Below are 20191 nucleotides of genomic sequence, written 5' to 3'. Positions count from 1 at the left end.
CCTTTACTAAATTGCAAACGTCTGGCTGAAATTACAATACACTCACTATTCAAGCAAATATGCTAATTATTCTAGTAACAGCAAATTTACATTTTGCTTAAAAAGTAGGTTTGAATATAACTAAATAACAACGCTAAATTGGTTATAAGTACGTCAACAATTCGCACTCCCATTTGGGCGATTCAAGTTACGCCCTTGAACTGGGGTGTCTGCTTCATTTTATTTGTATTTAAATATAATAAAAGTTAAATTATTGTTTTGCGACAATTTTCTCAAATTTAAAAAATATATCTTTAAATAACTACTTCGCAACTTTACGTCCTGAGGATTGTTTTGGGTATGTTTTAATTTTTTATGGTGACATCCAGCGGTTTTGTAACTGTAACAGAAACTAGGTAAATTACTTATACACCTCCAAAGGTGTACCTTAAACGGAATTCGTGGGATTGTGGGTGTGGATGTGGGCGTATCTGCATCTGTAACTCAGTGCGAAGGATGCTGCTTTTGCGATCGGCTGTGATCCCGGACAAGAGTTAGGTTTCTTAAGCACCAGTGCCAGCAAAAGCGACGACAGTTTAACAAAAAAGACAACAGGTTAACTGCACGCCGCTTGCTGTCGGCCGGTGGCTGCTGATCGCCGATCCTTTGGGGAATTGACAATGGCAGCAGCGGTGGCGATGGTTTAGGATCTTGCGACTGTGGCAACGGCAACGACTCCGCCGAAGTGGTGGCGTCCTCGCCCGTGGCCAAGGATCATTTGCTCTCGTCCTTCTCGGCCTTGTCCGCCTTGGCACTGGCCCGCGTGGCCTTTTTGTTCTCGTACATTTTGATTAGCTCGTTTTTGGTGGGCATGGGCTTGATGTAGCCATGTTGCACAAGGTACTTGATGGACACTGTGGTGCAGCCTGCAAGAGGATTAAAATATTACTTCTCTGTCTCTGCATTTTAAATACAATTTTGGGAACAGGCTTTGAATTATAAAATAGTTTCAGTGACTTTTAATGGAAATTACATATATTAATTTTGTGGTGGGCTTCCAATTTCCTTTCCAAGGAAACGCCTCCGCACTTGACTACTAAATAAAGTCTTATAATGTACACAAGTAAAGTAAAAACTTAATAGGTGCAAGATGTAAATAATCTTCTGTAGCATATATGTACATTGTTCAGAGGAAGAGAATATTCTTTCTTAATCCCAATGACATAGAATTCGTTGGTGCTAAAGTTTCTTTGAAATCTTTTTCTATTTATGTAACTTGTTCTTATATTCCACCTGTATCCGACTTATCAGTTTATGAGCAATATTTGGCTGCAATAAAAACTGTTTTATCTCAACTTTTCGAAAGGGATCTCTTGATTGTTTTGGGTGATTTTAATACCCCTGACATTTCTTGGTCCCCTTTCACTGAATCACTTGTGTCTACCCCTTTATCTGACCATGACTTCGTTGATAGTCTGTTAAAATTATCATTACAGAAAGTTAGCTTTATACGTAATTCACTAAACAGACAATTAGATCTTGTATTTGTTTTAGCTCTGTCTGAAGTCACGGTATCTAGAATTGATCCACTAGTTGTGCCAGAAGCCCGGTATCATCCCACATTGGAACTTACAATTTGTCTTCCCTGCGTTGATTTTTTTTCTCCTAAATTAGACAGGCCTCCTTGGTTTACCAATGAGTTGCAAAGACTTAGAAACCTTAAAACAAACTTCTATGAACAGTACAAAAAGTCGGGTAGGCCATCCGATTTTTCAAGATATGTGGTGGCTCGTACAAATTTTAATGTACTTAACAGTCATTGCTATTTCATGTATTTGAACCGATGTAAATTTGAATTTTTAAAGGATCCGAGGCACTTTTATATTTTTGTCAATGCTAAGCGAAAATCTTCAGCATTGCCATCATCAGTACGTTTAAACTCTATTGAGGCATCTACGGATCCCGAAATTGCAGATTTATTTGCTGAATTCTTCCAATCTACTTATAGTTCTGTTTCTTGGTCTAAATCTAGCTACCCTAATCACTTAAACAGGGCAAATTGCATTTTTTCTCCTGTAATCACCGAAAGTTCTCTCTTAAGTGATTTCGAAACTATAACGCCAACCTATTCTCCGGGGCCTGATAGACTCCCTGGGCGTGTGCTTAAGTTTTGTGCCCGAACTATTTGTAAACCCATTCTTAAACTTTTTCATTTGTCTATCTCATCATCTGTTTTTCCTACTATCTGGAAAGATTCTTTTATTATTCCACTTCACAAAAAGGGTGCGAAGCTTAATGTTCCGAACTATAGAGGAATCTCCAAATTGTCTGCAATTCCTAAAACATTTGAACGCATTATTACCTCTCATTTGCAACATTTGTGCTCCTCCTCCGTGTCAACACGGTTTTGTTAAGCGAAGATCGACCACCACTAACCTGCTCGAATTGACATCTTTTGTAATAGATAAATTTAACAAAAAATTGCAGACAGACGTTATATATGTATACAGATTTTAGTAAAGCCTTTGACTCCGTTAACCACTCTCTTCTTTTATTTAAATTAGATCAGCTCGGGTTTTCGAATAATATGTTAACTTGGATTTAAAGTTATTTGAATGGTAGATCTAAGAGAGTTTTATTCAAAAACGCCTATCCAACATCCGGTGAAACATAATCACCATATGCCACACTTCCAAGCTCACATGGCCAAAGTACAACCCCAAAAGGACCAAGGATCTCTACGATACCTTTCGATTGGTGTATCACTCGGACCATCTCAGCAGACTTTCAATTTTGCGGCATCGCCTTTGAACACTCTCCTTGTGCGCTGCGTCACTACGTGTACTACCGCCTACAACAGAATACAACATTTTTTTATATCCTAAACTAATATCCTAAGGAGAAAGTTCATCTTATATTAAGAAATTATATACATTTATGCTTAACTAAAAATGTAGTATTCCATATGTAGCTACTCAAGCAGCAAACTTTAAACGCGACTATCGCGGAAAGATGCATTTCGAAATTGGATTTGCTGTGGTCAAGATTCCGGGAAAATTATAGGTCCGACACATTTGTTTGCTTCTTTTAAAAAATTAACTTGTCGCTAAACAAAAAAATGTTTATATATTGCAAATTTTGCTTTTTAAAAGCCTAAAAACATTGTTGTCTTTTTTTTTCGTTTAAACATCCGCCAATAACAGTGCAAAAAATATTTTTTAAATTTCTTCATTCAGCGACAAGATGATTGAATAAACTAATTTGTTTTTCTTTTAATTTGGGAAACCCGTTTTCCCGGAAATGTAACCACCGCAAGGCACTTGAAATCGAGAAAAGTACGGCCGTTTGCATACCTCCATTTTTAGACCCTTGCAGAGGGTATATTTATTTCAGACAGAAGTTTGCAACGCAGTGAAGGACGCCTTGCCGACCCTATAACGTACGTATATACATTCTTGATCAGCAAAAAATGCTACCTTCCAATTAAAACAAAAGAATAATTTGAAAAATTCTAACATAGTTGTTTTTGGTCAAACTATCTTTCAGCCATATAGTAGCCTTCTAAAATTTAATAATTTTTTTTTAGTTAAAAACAATGAAACTCAAATAACCAATTTAACTCATTAACTTATAGTCCGATTCAATAAACTTTTGGCACGTCAATAGATAAAAAAACAAAATGAGTGTACAAAAAAAAATTTCAAAATTAATTTGTTTATGAATATACAGACTTGAAAAATGTTTGGATGGGTAGATAAATATTAATAATCAAAACAAAATCTCATTTACACTTTTACAAAATATTTTAAAATGAGGGCGCTAGACAGACATAAGCGTTGTAAGCGATTATTGTTGTTAGATTGAACAAGGCACATTCGGATAACAAACTTGCGCTGAATGAGAAGCTAAGCGATCTAAATCTTAAGTCCCAACTCTATAGCTCTTATGGTTTCCGAGGCCACAGCGTTTACACGACAGACAGACATGGCTAGATCTACTCGGGTAGTGATCCTGATCATTTTAATTTCTGAGTAACGGCTATAAAAAGTTAAAATTACGTACTTGAAGTCGCAAGAAACAGAATTGAAATTAAATTATTTTATATATATGAATCCGCGATATCCACCTTTTTTTGTGGTACATGAGTACAATTATAGCTTTGTAAGTAGTAAGGAGTATTATTCTGGATGGTGAATTTAAACTTGTTAAATTATTTTGCAATTTGTTTATGTTGATTTTTCAAAAGGCAAAATTGTTTTAAAAAAAAGGTTACTAAACGTCATATTTTAAATAATAGAAGCAACTGACCGTGAAGAAAACCAAAGGGATCTTACCCAAAGTGAGGGCGTAGCGCAGGGGCGTGGCCACTTTATAGCAGAGATAGGCGATGGCGTAGTGGCCCATATCCGAGCCCTGTACCTTCTCAATTATGTTCTCACTCAGGTGTACGTACTGCAGCAGAGCGGGCACATCAACGCCACTGCAAAATAAAGTCATTATTATGGAATTTTAGTGAAAGACAGATGATGCCCACCTCTTAGACAGGTAGTAGAAGCCTCCGAACCAGCCCACTGACGTGAGGACATGCACAGGGATAAGCACGTACCAGTACTGTTTGTACATGTGCTTGAACTTGGCGAACAGACCCATGTTGGCCGCCTCGCCGAAAAGATCACTGGACGAAGTGCTATTGGCTGCCTTCGCATCCTTGTCGCCTGCGGAGGAACTGTTGACTGCGGGAGATGGAGCAGCCGCCGCCGCCGGGTTGGCCGACTTGTGGTTGAAGCGGATGGTGGCGGTGGGCAGAATCTGGTTTCGGCAATTCGTCAGCGGCCAGGAATCGCTAGGCAGACTCGTGGTTCTGGCCATCGCCGTCAGGCACCTGGAGTGGGCGCCACCGCATAGCCGCAAGGAGCAGGCGAACAGGCGCTGCCGTGAGAGCAGAGCCACCGTTGCCATGGTTAACGAGAGTCCGACCTATCCCTTACAGAAAACTGAACTTAAGCGGCGTTATGCGTAGGTCTAGTGCTGGCAGCCGGAGCGGATCCGGATATACCGGTCGATTCCGATTCGCTTGTTTTTCTGTCGATGGTCTTGGACGCACGTACTTACGCAGAGCCCCCTCAATACAGCAGCCTGGCTCTTATTTCTTAAATATGTAAGACTAGCTGGATTTCATATATTTCAATGCAATTTCACCTGGCCTGCTAACGTTATCGGGCTATCGGATGTTTAATCGAATAAGCACTGACTGTTAAGTAAAAGGGCTGGCGAATGTAGACAGATGTAGCGGAATAAAATGTAATACAGGGGCTTTACTTAAAAATATATATATCACATAGGTTTTTTCATCTGGTCTTTTTTGGGGTTTCCCCAGCTCATCTGAGTACCGCGGTGGAAAAAAGGTCCCGACGAAAGGCAGTTATTTATTTTGTTCTACCAAGGAAGGTAAAACTCTCTCAGGCAATGGTTCTCCTGCAGCTAAGCGTCATTGAAGCAATGTTTCCATAATTATTAACGATGTGGAATTGCTGTTCTGCGATTCGATTTTACAATAAGAGATTATTAAAGTCCAGTGTATTCATTAGATTAAGAAGGACAATAACGCAGAATAGCAGATTGCAGCATCCACCAAAGGAAACACCTGTTGAGCATTTAATGCTTGTTCTTATTGTTCCTTATCCGCCGCAACAGCGGCGGCCCATGTTAACAAATTAGGACACCCTTTTCGCTGTTGCAATTTTAGGCGACTGTGTGCAAAGGGTATAATACAGTGCTGTTAATGCACAACACAGTGCTGTTAGCACGCTAAAAACACTGTCAAATTAAGTAAGCTGCTTGAAATGAAATATAAGACTTTCCCAATCCAATTTTATTGTTAGGTCCATGGATACGGCAGAACAGGGACTCGAGGAGGCGCCACCGGCGGTGCTCAGCCTGGACAATTGCCCGGGAACCACGCCTGGTAAGCCACAAAGCAAAAATCAGCTGAAAAAGCAGCGCAAGCTGGCAGAGTTTGCGGACCTCCGAAAGCTGCGACGAGAACGAGAGCGTGAGAAGAAAAAACAGAAACGCCGGGAGGCCAAGGAGCAGGGTCTGCCCGTCCGGGTGGGTCCTTCCCGCAAGGAGCTCAAAAAGCGCCAGGCATCTGACGGAAGTCAGCCCGGACTCTGCGTTGCCATCGATCTGGACTACGATGATCTGATGCAGGAGCGGGACATCTCCAAGTGCGTCAAGCAGTGCCTCCGGATTTATACTATCAACCGCCGCAGTGCGCAGCCAGGCAAGCTGCACTTCACGGGCATACGTCGCAACGGACACATCCACAATTCGTTCAAGAAAAATGATGGCTGGGAGAACTGGCACGTGGAATACCACTTCGATCGCAGTCACACAGATGTCTTCGACACCAGCAAACTAGTATATCTCACCTGCGAGTCTGAACAAGTGCTGGACAAGCTGCAGCCCAACTGCACATACGTCATTGGCGGACTAGTGGACCACAATCACTTCAAGGGTCTGTGCCATTCGAGGGCGACGGAGGCGGGCCTGGCCACTGCCCGCCTGCCGCTCAGTGAGCACGTGGACATGAAGACAAGGGCCGTACTCAGTACCTACCACGGTGAGTGGGTAGGGTTCTTTTGCAAAGATGTGATGAGACCTTTTCGACCCTAAAGAGTGTTTGGATCATACTTTTGGAACCCATTGTAGGTTTTCAAGTAGATCTATACGCTTAGCGGGTCACATAATATGCCCATTTTATTGAAATAACCGCAAAAATTTAAGTTTACGAACAACTAAGAAAATTCTTTAAAAGAGCAGTAAATACAAAATTTAGTTTAAGGTAGTAACGCGTAGTTTTCGTTAAGTTTTTTTTATTCCTCATTGTAATTTTAGTACATTTTATAAGAACATGTTACATTTTTGGCAAGTAGATGGGATTATCAATATCCAATGAATTTCCCATTTACACTTCGTCAAATTATTAAAAAATGTGAACACCAGACAGGCAGATTTTGCGGCATGGGCGTTTGAGTGGGCGTGACACTCCGTTAAAACAAACAGATATACATAGGAATAGTTGCCGCTACTTTTTACTTTATTTATTTTTATTTATTTACAAATGACCTTCCCTCTGTTATATCTCATTCTCGTGTACTAATGAACACAGATGATGTTAAATTATGCCTGCAGTAGAAGCATACTTCTTTCCAGTCTTACAATCCGATTTGAACAATATTCAAACACGGTGCTTTGACAAGTTACTGGATTTAAATGGCTCTAAGTGTAATGTAATGACTTTTTGTCGAGTCAATCCTCAATATTCGACATATACGCTAAGTGACGGCTCATTGAAGAGAATAACTCTAGTAAACGATTTGGCGTTCTTTTGGACACAAGACTACAATTTGCAGATCACATTTCGTTTTGATGATGTTCCTTATATTATAAAGACCTTATTTATTTCGCTTGTCCGCCCGATACTTGAGTATGGATCACCCTTTTTGCTATTTGCTATAAGAGGCCTAAACTGGGATGCAAACCTGATTTTACCTTCTTATTCTAGTAGATGACTAATTAACTTACCCTCCCTAGCCAACCGCAGAATGATGCTTGGAACATTCTTTATGTATAACCTTATTCGAGATGAAATTGATAGCCCGGACTTGGTTACCCAGCTAAACTTTTCTGACCCATGCAGATTAACAGGAAATTAGATTCCCCTAATTTTAAATCAATGTAGATCTAACTATGACTTGCATTAACCTTTCAGAGTATTATTTTCTGACTAATAGACTTTATCTGCCTCTCTTGAAACAAATTTGCTAGCACAGATTTAGCCCATACTTTTTTTCCTTGAACTATATCTTTTTTTCTACGCGTCTATCATCTCGCGAATTCGTACCGTACGACACAATATAGATATGGTTGTCAAATACTAGTCATAGTATAACGATAGTCTTAAATGGTTAAGAATTAATCAAAATAAAGTTTGCCTTTCGCGTTAAGAAGGGGTGTTCCATTTAAAACTAATTACAAGAATTTTAGATAATCGAGACTTCTTTTTTATTATTTATTAAATTTTACGATAAATTTCATATACTATATTTATTTCAGTCTTTGAGTTGCTGATTAAGGTAGCAGCTGGCCAGGATTGGACCTCTGCCATTCTAGACACGATTCCCATGCGCAAGGGAGCCAAGGCGAAAACCACTAACGGCAAAGAAGTGCAGGAGGTGGAGCAGGAACAAAGGGTGGAGCAGACGGAGGAAAAACTGGAAGCTGAGCTGAAGAATACATCCATAGTCGACATCAAACCAGAAACAAAATTAGACTCTTTGGACAGTTGACAGCAATCGAGATCGCAATTCGAGGTCTTTTTGATTTTTATTTCAGTTTCTTTTGTTTTTACAAAATCACATTTAGTTTTGTTTAGCAAATTAAACTATAACTTAAAATACATAGTGCAAATAATAACAAAAATACAAATAAAAGTTTGTTACTGGTTTTTATGTTTCAGTTATGTTCTTCAATGTACAATAATAGCCAGGGACAAAAATCGCTAGTAAATCGATGTCTTCATTATTTTTTATTTTGTTATTTTATGATTTGTGCACGTTTAATGTCGAGTGGGTGTTAAAAGATATCACTGGACCATATTTCTTAATATTTTCGTTTGATTTCTTATTTTGTCATTTTTTGGTTTTTAATTTGCTTTCAGTTTTTGATTTGGGTTTAGATTAAGAATCTGTCCCTCACAACAACATCAATATAACCCATGCATGGGTGCCATAGAAATCACTATAGCGCTAAGTCGCGTAAAATTTGTATTGATGCACATAAGAAACTCGGCCCCATTCAGCGCTTTGCGATTGCTGTGGCACTCCTGATAGATGAGTGTATCTGTGGTATATTTACATTTTGCATGCTGTCGGTCGTTGTTTTTTCTGTTTGTGGTAAGTAGATAAGCACAAAAGGACTAAAAAATAAAATAGGAATAAGCCTAGGGTTATATAAATAAACATGTACAAAGCCATCAAAAAATTTTAATTTTTGGCTTAATTTTAGAGTAGTTTTGGACATTTAATTTAGTATACATCTATATATAGCACTAGTCTACAGCAAAATGTATGTATAACTGATCTCCACCAGGGAAAATATAACCGTTCAAACCGTCTGCTACGTCTGATTTTTTAACTTGTTTTGTCTGTCGATAAGTTGTGTTCTGTGTGTGTATGCACATGTATATTAAGATAATAGCTTTATAATACGTCAAATCGGACCAATCTTCGATTCGATCCAATCCTTACTTGAAGTCATCCGTTTCGAGTATCTCAAAGTCGCTCTCGTCCGAAGAATCTAAGGCGGTGACAATGCGCTGTTGCTCGCGATTTCGACTCGCATCGGTCGCATCACCGTCGGAATTAGCTGAGGCAGCACCACCTGAACCCCACTTCACCAGGCCAGACACAAGACTGGGGAGGAGCTTCCCGCTGTTTGACAAAAGCGCTTGAGCCTGGGTTTTTACGGCCAGGGCCATAAGCTCGCCAGCGGGATCGGGTCCAGCGGTTATTTGGCGCAACTGAGTGTTCCCACTTGCATCCACGGAGGTGTGGTCAGGGAACTGCAGCCCCTTGGAGAGGCTCTCTTCGGACGAGGATGACGTGGTGGACAGCGACGAATCGCGCTTGAAATGGCCCTTTCTAAAGTTCATATCTTCGTTCTCCTTGGCTATATGCGGTTGCTGCTGCTGTTTCTCTTGCCTTTTGGCCGCCATAGGTGCCAGATCATCATCTTCGTCGGTGGAGTGTTCATCGATCTCGGGTATCACGTCCGGAATCAGCAGCTCCGAAGGTATGTCGTCGCTGCGCTCGTCATCCTCCTCGTCCTTCGCATCGGTGGGTGAACTGATGGTGGCCACATCGCTTGCTAGCTCCAGCACAAAAAGATTTGACTCATTCACGTCCGGCAGAAACTCGTCCTCCGCCTCGGCCTCGGCCTCCAAGTTGTTGTAGTTAAGCTTCTCTGTCCATTGGAAGTCTGAAATAAAAGAATTTCTTATTATTTTCAGGGACCGAAGGTGTTAGTGAGTTAGGTGAGCCACCCACATGAGCATGTGACATGTGTGGCTCTTTGTTTGGGACCGTATTCATGATGAGCTTTTTGTTATCTGCCACTTTGAAAATATATTATTAAACTCTTTACTCGTAAATTAAAAAGGTATAATAGGTATAAGTATGAAACAGGTAGAAGCACGCGTTTACGATTTGGCAGCCTACAAATCGTATCGGGAGAACGTAATCTTACAAGAATTCTAAGCAATATTGCCGAACAAACTTATAGTCTAGAATGGCGTTTTATGCCCCCCAAAACACAACTAAAAAGTAATGTTTTTTTTTTGGGACAATGATCATCAAAGCAACCACTAAAAAATTTTAAGCCACTATATATACTAGAATCTTCGGAAAGTATGTAACAGGAAACAGGAGACGTTTCCCTATGATATATAACGCCCATAACGCTAAAACCTGTCTAGCGCCTACATTTTTGAAGATTTGGGAAAAAAAGTAAATGGGATTTTCTTTTGATTATGATCATTATTATGCCGATTGTTTGAATCAGACCATTTATTAAAAAGTTATAACCAAATAAAGTTTGCAATCTTGGTTACCGCCGCTTTGCTGCTTACATACACATATGTAAGATATATCTCCATCTACCTCGCGTTCTTCTTAGGTAAGTAACGTGTATTTGATAGTCGATGGCATCGACTGTAACGTTCTCTTTTGATTTGTCACAAAAGTTGATCTGAAAACATTTTTATGTTGACTCTCTTTATTTACCTTTTAAGTGATGTTTTTGTTTGATTTTATTTACTGCAAACGATAAATGACTTCTTTCGAGAGTAAAATAGTTTTTCGAATCAAAAAAAACCCATTATTAAGCCGGCGTTGACTATACGCATTTAAAACCAAAAAAGGAAGCTATCTTTGGCAAGCCGAAGTTGCATACATTTGCAGGTCGTTTCCGTGGGAGCATTGTATGTACAGGGCTTTCCGACTTTTAGAAAACTAAAAATAAATTACAGAAATTGTAAGATAATGTTCCATTTTAATTTACTAATATAACGGTCTTTGTATTATTTGGACATTAATAGTCAGACCATAACGAGCGATACTGAAGTGATATACTAAACAGTTTGCTTACCGAGACTTTAATATTTCTAATTATTTTGGGAAAAAAGCGGTGAAATGCGCCAGGTTATTACTGAAAATACGCGTCAAATGACACCTCATTTGTTAAAATACAGTGTTCCGTTTAAAAGTTATTCCTAAAACAAGATTTTGTGGGATTTCTAAAATGAAAATGTTTGTCCCTTTGCTTGTGGGTTTGTATGAACCTTATTGTTTAAGGGTCCTAGGGACTATATGGGTGTAAAAAGAAACTCGAGAAAGAAAACTTTTGTTCTAAACTATTAAAAGCGCAAAAAAATGTCGTTGGTTGAATTTCCGATGTCTAAATACACATACTTTAATTAAGTTCGTAGAAAAAATGTTTTTATAATTAAGTAAGGGATACAGTAACCAAGTGGCCGTGGTCTTGTCGACGGAAATGTATGTATTGATTTCAATGCTAGCTCATATATGAGTACTACAGCAAACGTGAACATAACTCCTATTTTATAATTTATTTTTAAAACAAAAACTTCTGATTTCAAATAAAAACACCTCTTACCGGGGTAAGTGTCGTGACGATCGCACCTTTAACTTACAACAGTTGTAATACCAATTTTGTGACGAAAAATGCTTGTAAATTCAACTAAATAAATACACTTTGTAAAATGTTTTTATTCGGCACGCTTAAAAGCTTAAATATTTTGCTGAAGCGAGCAGACTTGCGCTGCGCAGGAAGCCCAAGAATCTGCGTGCTTAATACCAACATTCTAGCTCTTATAGTTTCCGAGTCCTCAACGTTCATGCGGACAGTCGTACAGACGGACATGTCTAGATCGACTCGGCTAGTGATCCTGATCGAAAATCTAGGCACTTTATGGGGTCGCAAACGCTTCCTTTTACCTCTTAAATACTAACCAATGAAAGTGTATACTAGTACTTTTACTCTACGAGTACCGGGTTTAAAAAACAGTTGTATAAAAATATACCAATAGTTCCTAAGACAGATATATGATAAAGTCGGTCTTTACATAATGAAAGCTAAATTTTGAAATCTTTAAATAATTATATATGTATATATAATAGATTATGATCAAACCCAACGAAGCTATAATTCATTTCATATTATTTTCTCATTAATTTTACGATCGTTCCTATGGCAGATATACATAACAAGGAAGAATGCTATAGTCGAGTACTTCGACTATCAGATACCCGATACTCAGCTAAAAGGGACCAAAGGGAAATGGATATATGCGAGCAGCAAAGCGAGATTGTAGAAGGTAATAAGATTTAAGCGTTATGGGCGTTAGAGTTGGCATGGCAAACTTTTTTTTGGGTCAATCGATAGGATATGAAAATTGTGGGCCCCACATTGTTGGGCGGTTTGTGGGCGTTAGAGTGGGCGTGGCAAGGCTACGGAATCTAAATCTGAAATCCTGATTCTCTATCTTTGATAGTTTCCGAGATATATTGAGATCGCGGGTAGGTGGCGCATTTCAATCTCGCTTTGCTGCTTGCATATCTCCATTTCCCTTTTGTCCCTTTAGCTGAGTAAAGGGTATCTGATAGTCGAGATACTGGACTATAGCGTGCTTCCTTGTTTATTTTTTTCTCAGCTGATAGACATGCCAGACGGGCAAAGATACGTACGTCTAACTTCTTTGCTTTGCGCACTTCAAAAATGGCAATCGTTAAAATAGAACACGAATACCTAATTGGATTGCCACTAAGTGGAGAAGCAAGCCGTTCAAAAATTGCATGATATCCTGAACGCGTGAAATTAAATTCATGCATTTATTTGTTCTCAGCTGATAGAGATGTCAAATGTAATATTTTTGACCGCGCAAAGCCAATTGGGGGAAAGTCGGTAAAACGCAACTAGGCAACGAGATTACATTGAAAAGGGGCAAAGGGATAACGGGGAAAAGACGGGGAAAAAAATTGTATTAGTTTATTTAGTGTTAAATCCGCAAAAGTAAAAAAATTGTAAATATTTCGATTGTTTATATTAATTTTATGGAGACAAAATGGTGTTAAAATCTTTCTTACCATTAGCGAGATGGGCCTATCGAGAAAAATGAATAGTGGCTGATGCGCTATCAGAAATTTTTTGAGGAATCCTCGAGATTCCTCTTGCTCTACCTTGGCAGCTATCGTTAATAATAAGGTATCAAAACCGACAGTTTGGAGAACTCTGCAACCTTGCAATTACATAAAGCTATCAAAAATGATCAAATCTCCTCATCTTTTGCCTCGACACATGAAGGCTCGACTTGATTTTGCCGAAAAACATATACACACCGACTAGATTACGGTGGTAAAATACTTGTTATTAAAAAAATTGTTCATTAATAGTCTTTAGTTTATAGATTATTTTTTCCGATGATAAAAAGGGGAATCTTGATGGCAGCAATTATTATTAGAGAGATTTGCGAAATGATCCTACTTATTTTACTAAGCGCAACTTCGGTGGAGGCTCCGTGATGGTGCGGGGGGCGTTTACATCAAAAACCACGCTTGATTTACAATTCACAACATCAAAAATTAAGAGCAACCAATACATACGAGTATTAGAAAGAAATCTAAGTCTAGCCTTTAAAAAAATTTAACAGAGTCGATGAAAAAAAGGTTGTTTTGTGTTGTCAAAGCTAAGGGAGATCCTACTGACTACTAAAAACTGAAACCTAACTATATATTGTTCATAAAGAGTTTCTATAAGCCTTAAATAAAAGCTGTTTTATAATTATGAAACACCCTAAAATTAAGATTTTGTTATTACTTGTGCCACGGAGGAAAATACTATGTTGTTTTCACATGAAATTCTTTGTTTTGTTAAACCTGTAAACTGAAATATAAGCACATTCACTTTAACACGACTTTTAATAAAAGAATTATTTAAGAAATTGATGGTGTCTTGTAGTTTTGAAACACACATTAATTTACACATCCGCAATGTTTTTTTTCGGATTCGATATGACTTTAAATCGGGTTTTTATGCCACTTGGAACACTTTTGGTCAACATTGTTATATCATGTGCACCCTTATAGAATTACGATTACTTAACTTAATACATTTCTTTAATAAAGTTTTTTTAAAATATATATTAACTTTTGTTCAAATTGAAATCAGGCCTGAATATCATTTTAGCATGATAGTTCACTTCCTTCCTTGCTTACAACATTATTATTACATTGACCGCTTTTGTGATAATGTTTAAAATATGGGGGACATCTCCTTATCTGCTATAGAAATCACTATATCCCCTCTGTAGGTTCACTGACCACTTACCCTTGTGCTCGATCTTCAGCAGCTTGAAGTTGTACTTGGTGGAGACAAGGGCAGAGACGACTAGGATGGTCAGAACCAGCGTGGAGCCGGAGATAAGGTGGCCTAACACCGCGAGGGTGCCCAAGCAGCTGCTGCTGACCAAGCAGAACATGCTGGGACTGCTGTGGCGCCAGTCGTTTACCTTCTGCAGCCAGCCGTTAACCTTGTCGCGCAGCTCGTCCGTGGGTACAATCCGAAAGCTACAGCGTGTCCAGTAGATCCAATAGGCCAATAATCCCAGGAATAGCACGCCCAGCGGTCGGACCCTGGAATATCAACGTTGCGGAGTTATATTTTTAGAGTATTTATTTATAGCTGTGGATAAAATGCAGCCGAACTGCAGGGGACAAATGCTCGATGATTACTGCGTGAGACAACCTCGGGTCTCGATGATTTCTATTATGTTTAGGGCAATAATTAATAACAGCAGAGTGGTAAAACATGTTCTAGCAGGAAGCATACCTAAATCTTCTCCCCAAACAACAAAGCCGGTCAAACCTGGTTGAACGAACGAGTGTATTTTTGGACTTTTAATTTCTATTAAACGCCAAAATGTTTTTACAGTGCGTCTCAAAATAATAAGTCTGAGTTGTGATATTATAAAATTTTGAAATGAGTTATCTGATAATAGAAAATAGTTTTTTTTTGTTATTAAACTTATAATTAGGAGTCATTCAAGTTTATATGTACATATGTCGGAGGCCATTCAATTGGGTTACGTTCCCTATTTAAAGGAGTCTTAGCAATATTTGCAAACAAACATATGGTCTTAAATTGCCCCCCAAACGCAAAACAAAAATAGTTTATCAAAGTAGCCAGCGCATCTGTATTCTATATTTCAAACACCCTTTTCTCTGCTTAAAATCAAGAACCGTAACGATAAATCATTTATTTTCAAATTAGAAACAAGAGAAAAAGTCTCGACTATTAAATACCCGTTACTCAGCTAACCAAATTCAAAATAATTATACCTTCTAGTATACTAGTACTCCTAGTATAGTCGAGGCACTTCACTATAGCGTTCTTCATTGTTTATCAATGTTAATTTCACAATGTTTTTTTGATTACTTAAGCTGCTTAGAAACTGATTTAATTAATTAATTTAGCTGCAAGGTTATTTACTCTTCTGTAAGCCGAAACTAACTTTCTTTATTATAACCGTTACTCGTAGAGTGTAAGGGTATATTGTATTTGGGAAAAGTATGTAAAAAAAAGCGTTCCCGACCCCATAAAGTATATACATATTCTTGATCGAGATCAGGATCACAAGCCGAGTCGATCTAGCCATGTACGTCTCTCCTTCTGTCCGTGTGAACGCTGTGATCTACGAAACTATAAGAACTAGAGAGTTGAAGTTTCATATTTTGCTTCCTTATCTTCCTAAACAGCAAAAGCTTGTTACATATCGATTGACCTAACAAAAAATTATGACGATTATAACGCTGTCTGCCTACATTACCATATATTGAATTCGCGTGTAGGTGGCGCTTTACAATCTCGCTTTACTTTACTTTACCTTTAGATGAGTAAAAGGTATCTGATAGTCGAGGCACTCGGCTTTAGCGTTCTTCCTTGTCTTTTAAATTTTTCAATATTCACCTACGGTATATGTGTACATATGTATAAGCAAGCGGTAAGGCTGCGTGTTTATATCATTTAATTCCTTTTTGGTTAATTTCCTCAGAACGCTTTAAATGGGTGGAGAAGGGTGTGGTCGCTGTGCATGGGCATGGTGCGACACTTTTTTGTACAAATCAGTATTTATGTAAAAAGCAGGAGCGACGTCAGTCGAAGCAAAGGTGTTTGCACGTACAGACTACAGCTGGGGCTAAGTTAATAGTACTAATAAACTAGTTGCAAATAAACTAATTGAAATTTAATGTGTTTTCTATTAATTTCACAATTCTACTAATTGTGTTATTATATGATTACAGACAAAAAAAAATATAATTATTTTGAGGCCCTTTTAACGTTTTTTTTTTAAGATTCTGCATAAAACAAATTATCATCAATGCATTATTTTCACCTCGAGCTTACTTCCAGAATTATTTTATAACGGATATTTAAAAAGGCAGAATTGTTTAAGAAAATAAATTATTTTAAGAGAAACACGAAAGCATGCCAACCCAAAAACTATAGAAAAACATTTGGAACATATTTGCTTAACTTTGTTTAACTAACTAGCGAGTATAAAATTTTCAAATAATTTTCTCTGACAACCAATATTCTAAGTTTCTCATTTTCAGCACATACTCTCCTGGTGCACAGTCCACAGTAATATGTCCATCTTTCCGTCTGTCCTTCCGTATGCTGGTTTTACACAAACTTATCTTTTAATTTTAAGGCTATCGGGATAAAACTTTTTCAAGTCTTCGTTTACCATGGTAAGAGCTCAATAATATGAATAATCGGAAAAATAACAGAAAAATTACAATGTAAGTGAAGAAATGATGAATTTTTAAGTAATGTTGCTAGCTTTTATAATATTTGTTTAAAAAAATGTAAGTCAACTTAATTCTGAACTATTTAACAAATTGTATATCCCATAGCTAAAAAAGAATATAATAAATATCAACGAAACTACTTTTTTTATTTACTTGTTTCCCCATTTGTACATTTTTTTTTAAATTTTGTTCTAAATTTCAAAATATTAAAAAAATTGTGTTCCCAAAAATTGAAGATTATATGTCAAACAAGAAAGGAAGCTAGCTTTGGCAACCCGAAGTTTCTATAGGTCTTTCCCGCGGGAACATTGTATGTACAGAACTTTCCGATTTTCGAAAACTTAAAACTAATTACACAAATAGAAAGATAATGTTCCATTTCAATTTACTACCGTATGTGTTTACCGAAAATGAAATATAACTGTCCTTGTATTTTTTTGACATTAGTTATCCGATCGTTTCTATGATAAAGTCCTATATGATAAAGTCGTCGATTATTATTATTTTTAATTTTCTAAAAGTCGGGTAGCTCTGTATAAAAACTTCGGCTTGCAGAAGTTAGGTTACTTTCTTGTTATTCCAGTTATTTTGGGCAAAGGTAGTAGAATTTAGTACAATCGTACCCTTACGTAGTGTATGTTTATTTTTTAAAGATTTTGCAAAGAAATTTTTTGGTATGTTTTGGTTTTAATTATATCTTAAGTTGCGCTTAACCAATTTAGGTGATATATGTTTTAGTTTTCAATTATAATGCCACCCTCTAATTTTAATAATAATATCTTCTAAGCTAGTGTAGTTATTATGGGAGCTTTATAATATAAGTTGTACAATCCTGCTCGTTCCTACTTCTATAGTATCTGCAAGAGAAAGAAGACATACTCTATAGGGTCGGAAAAGTCTTCTTCACTGCGTTGCAACTATTGCGTTCATACGGACAGGCAGCCATACGGACAGGCGGACATGGCTAGATCGACTCTGCTACTGATGCTGATACAGAACATACATACATATGAACATATTTGTAAGCTTTATAGGGTCGGAAAGACTTCCTTCTACTAACGATTACAATACAAATGTTAAACAGGGAATGGGTAGGGCTCCTTATGGTTAAATATAGGACATACCAGGCCATGAGGATGACTGTGACGATGGCTGTGGCTCCACAGTGGAGCGTGGACCTTGAAGGTCGGGGCAGGGCTTGGAACATATTCAATTTGCTGCGCTTTAATTTATTCTGATTCTTGTTGCCTTCCTGGCTTTCAACTTCGGTTTTCGGCTCCCGCTGTAAGCGGGCTGTGTTATTTCGCTACGCTATTCCAGCGGACTTCCGTTTCACTTTCGATTTCCGCTTTTGTAGTGCCGAGACAATCGGTTTACCGTTAGGTCAGGTTCTGTATCAGCTGTGCGCATGGGCGGAGAACGGGTTTCTCTCTTTCTCCTTCTATCCCTCCGTCCTTTCTTTGTTCCCTTTGTTTGGTCTTTGTTAAAACATGCGGCTGTTATGTAGAAAATAAAATAATTTTTATTACTTTGGCAAGAGAAATTTTTCGGCTACACGCCAAATATTTTTGCCATATCTTTTCGATTTTTGAGGGCCTGTCTTACTCACACAAGCAACCTTGTTTTTGCAAAATAAAAACTGCGTTGTGCAGCTGGAAAATGTGGTCATGTTATTGCGACTTTTTAAACGAGTGAATAACCATTATACATTATGCATATGTTTATATTTGTAAAACCCATCTTTGCGAGTTGCTCGACAATATAAACTAACGAACAAAAAATTCGGAGAACCAATTTGTTTCGTTCATTTGTTTTTATTGTCGGTTAGTGTATCGTTTTTGTTTACTGCTTTGCTTACCGGCTGCGTGCGAAAGAGATGGCACTCAAGCGTGGGAGGAAGAGGCACGCGTGGGAAAGAGAAAAGAGACCGAAGCGCGTGGAAAAGCTTGATAGTTGTAATAATAAAAACAAAAACGGAGCACAAAACTAACGCCCAACAGCAACATCTAACGCCATAGAATAACGAATAGCAAGCGAAGTTGTTTGGCCTTCGATGTCTTTTTCTATTGCGTCGCAGAATGATATACAAACAAAAACAATATCACAATCACACAAACAGCGTATGTGCACATAGATACACAGTTATACATATGTGCGAAACTTGGCGCTTTTGTTTTTAATTTGCTACACTTGCACCGCGGGGTAAGGAAGAGGGTAAGGGGTAATAATGACTTGGTATTGCACTAAAAAAAGGAAAACCTGATCAAATCTATTTTTGCAGACATTACACTCGTCTTTGCACACACACGCTCGCACGCACTCTTTACACTTACAACGCAATTTTGAAAAAAAGACAATGTAGAGCAAAGTAACCCGAATATACATTTAAATTTAAGTCAACGCTTATTTTCTATCACGCTTTTATCGAAAACGTTTTTCAACCCGTATTTTAACTACTTAGACAACAAATAACACACAATAAATAAATGCAAACAAAAATCGACTAACATGTATACACATCCAAGTGCTACAAATTTTGCATACTTTTTGTTAAAGCTGGCGGTATCCAAAACCAAATAACTTTTAACACTGTAATGCTGATTTCCCGACTTCCAAACAAATTCGATCGCGCCACAACGCAATGATAAAAAAAATACATCAGATTCCGTTAAGAGCTGGGAAAATGTCGATTGTCATTGATTTCGATGTTCACAATAGTTTTTGAGAAAATTTTAAAAGGAATACCCCAAATATAATGAAGAACATCTAGCTAGAAAATACCAACAACGAATTATGGGCATATGATTTATTAGTTTAATGCTGAAAAACGATATATTTATGGTATTTCATTTATATTTGACCTTAATGTCCTTCTTAAGCCTAGTAGTCACGTCGAAGAAATCCGTACGAGGGTCTTTTGGCGTGTTGCCAGGCTTCTACAAATAATTTTAATAAACATTTGATAGCTGTCGGACATAAAATGCAATATTTAATTACTACTGTGGGCAAACAGTAAGATGAACATGTTTCTTGTTTTTTTATTTAATTTTCTTGGTGTGGTGCAGCATTTACGTAAAGCAGTTCGTCTAAAAAGACCAGAATTATGGACAACAACTTTTAGTTTTTGCATCACGATAATGCACCGCCTCACACTCACTCGTTCTTCGTGACCATTTCGCCAAAAAATCGTTCCGCAACGACCGTAATCGCCTGATTTGGCTCCGTGGGACTTCACGCTATTCCCAAAACTCAAGAGACCACAC

The 20191-nt window shown here is 37.9% G+C and overlaps 3 protein-coding genes across 8 annotated transcripts; 1 reads left to right on the top strand and 2 right to left on the bottom strand.

The window, feature by feature from the left end:
• Positions 1 to 142: 142 nt before the first annotated feature.
• LOC108005080 (uncharacterized protein C18orf19 homolog A) lies at positions 143 to 5218 on the bottom strand. Of its 4 annotated transcripts, none has more exons than XM_036820022.3 (4): positions 5092 to 5198; positions 4514 to 4956; positions 4314 to 4459; positions 143 to 905 (listed from the first exon to the last, which is right to left on the bottom strand). In XM_036820022.3, the coding sequence occupies exons 2-4, from the start codon at positions 4936 to 4938 to the stop codon at positions 754 to 756; spliced, it is 723 nt and encodes a 240-aa protein (XP_036675917.1). In that variant the 5' UTR covers positions 4939 to 4956; positions 5092 to 5198; the 3' UTR covers positions 143 to 753. The 4 variants fall into 4 exon arrangements, with proteins under 4 accessions (XP_036675917.1, XP_016923737.1, XP_036675918.1 ...); XM_017068248.4 differs by having other exon boundaries at positions 4514 to 4962; positions 5088 to 5197; XM_036820023.3 differs by having other exon boundaries at positions 4288 to 4459; positions 4514 to 5218.
• Positions 5219 to 5814: 596 nt separating this feature from the next.
• Positions 5815 to 8492, top strand: LOC108005086 (tRNA (guanine(9)-N(1))-methyltransferase Trmt10A). The gene is made up of 2 exons (XM_017068257.3): positions 5815 to 6601; positions 8098 to 8492. The coding sequence occupies exons 1-2, from the start codon at positions 5866 to 5868 to the stop codon at positions 8328 to 8330; spliced, it is 969 nt and encodes a 322-aa protein (XP_016923746.1). The 5' UTR covers positions 5815 to 5865; the 3' UTR covers positions 8331 to 8492.
• Positions 8349 to 19633, bottom strand: LOC108005085 (uncharacterized). Of its 3 annotated transcripts, none has more exons than XM_017068255.4 (4): positions 19473 to 19633; positions 18053 to 18424; positions 14446 to 14750; positions 8349 to 10020 (listed from the first exon to the last, which is right to left on the bottom strand). In XM_017068255.4, the coding sequence occupies exons 2-4, from the start codon at positions 18133 to 18135 to the stop codon at positions 9287 to 9289; spliced, it is 1122 nt and encodes a 373-aa protein (XP_016923744.1). In that variant the 5' UTR covers positions 18136 to 18424; positions 19473 to 19633; the 3' UTR covers positions 8349 to 9286. The 3 variants fall into 3 exon arrangements, with proteins under 3 accessions (XP_016923744.1, XP_036675877.1, XP_016923745.1); XM_036819982.3 differs by lacking the exon at positions 19473 to 19633 and adding an exon at positions 19437 to 19454; XM_017068256.4 differs by lacking the exon at positions 19473 to 19633 and adding an exon at positions 18787 to 18929.
• Between the last annotated feature and the right edge of the window lie 558 nt (positions 19634 to 20191).

The sequence above is a fragment of the Drosophila suzukii genome, chromosome X (genome assembly GCF_043229965.1).
Source record: "Drosophila suzukii chromosome X, CBGP_Dsuzu_IsoJpt1.0, whole genome shotgun sequence".
In the NCBI taxonomy this organism is placed as follows: Eukaryota; Metazoa; Arthropoda; class Insecta; order Diptera; family Drosophilidae; genus Drosophila; species Drosophila suzukii.
Note: the sequence above shows the minus strand (reverse complement) of the source record. Positions and strands in the feature narration are given on the sequence as shown.

Coding starts and splice junctions, on each gene's coding strand:
- LOC108005080 (XM_017068246.4), bottom strand. CDS start 4,938: ATGGCAACGGTGGCTCTGCTCTCACGGCAGCGCCTGTTCGCCTGCTCC. Junction 4,460..4,513: donor TTCTACTACCTGTCTAAGAG/GTGGGCATCATC, acceptor TTTATTTTGCAG/TGGCGTTGATGTGCCCGCTC. Junction 906..4,313: donor GCGCTACGCCCTCACTTTGG/GTAAGATCCCTT, acceptor ATCCTCTTGCAG/GCTGCACCACAGTGTCCATC.
- LOC108005086 (XM_017068257.3), top strand. CDS start 5,866: ATGGATACGGCAGAACAGGGACTCGAGGAGGCGCCACCGGCGGTGCTC. Junction 6,602..8,097: donor CGTACTCAGTACCTACCACG/GTGAGTGGGTAG, acceptor TATTTATTTCAG/TCTTTGAGTTGCTGATTAAG.
- LOC108005085 (XM_017068255.4), bottom strand. CDS start 18,135: ATGTTCCAAGCCCTGCCCCGACCTTCAAGGTCCACGCTCCACTGTGGA. Junction 14,751..18,052: donor ACAGTCATCCTCATGGCCTG/GTATGTCCTATA, acceptor TTGATATTCCAG/GGTCCGACCGCTGGGCGTGC. Junction 10,021..14,445: donor GCTGAAGATCGAGCACAAGG/GTAAGTGGTCAG, acceptor CTTTTATTTCAG/ACTTCCAATGGACAGAGAAG.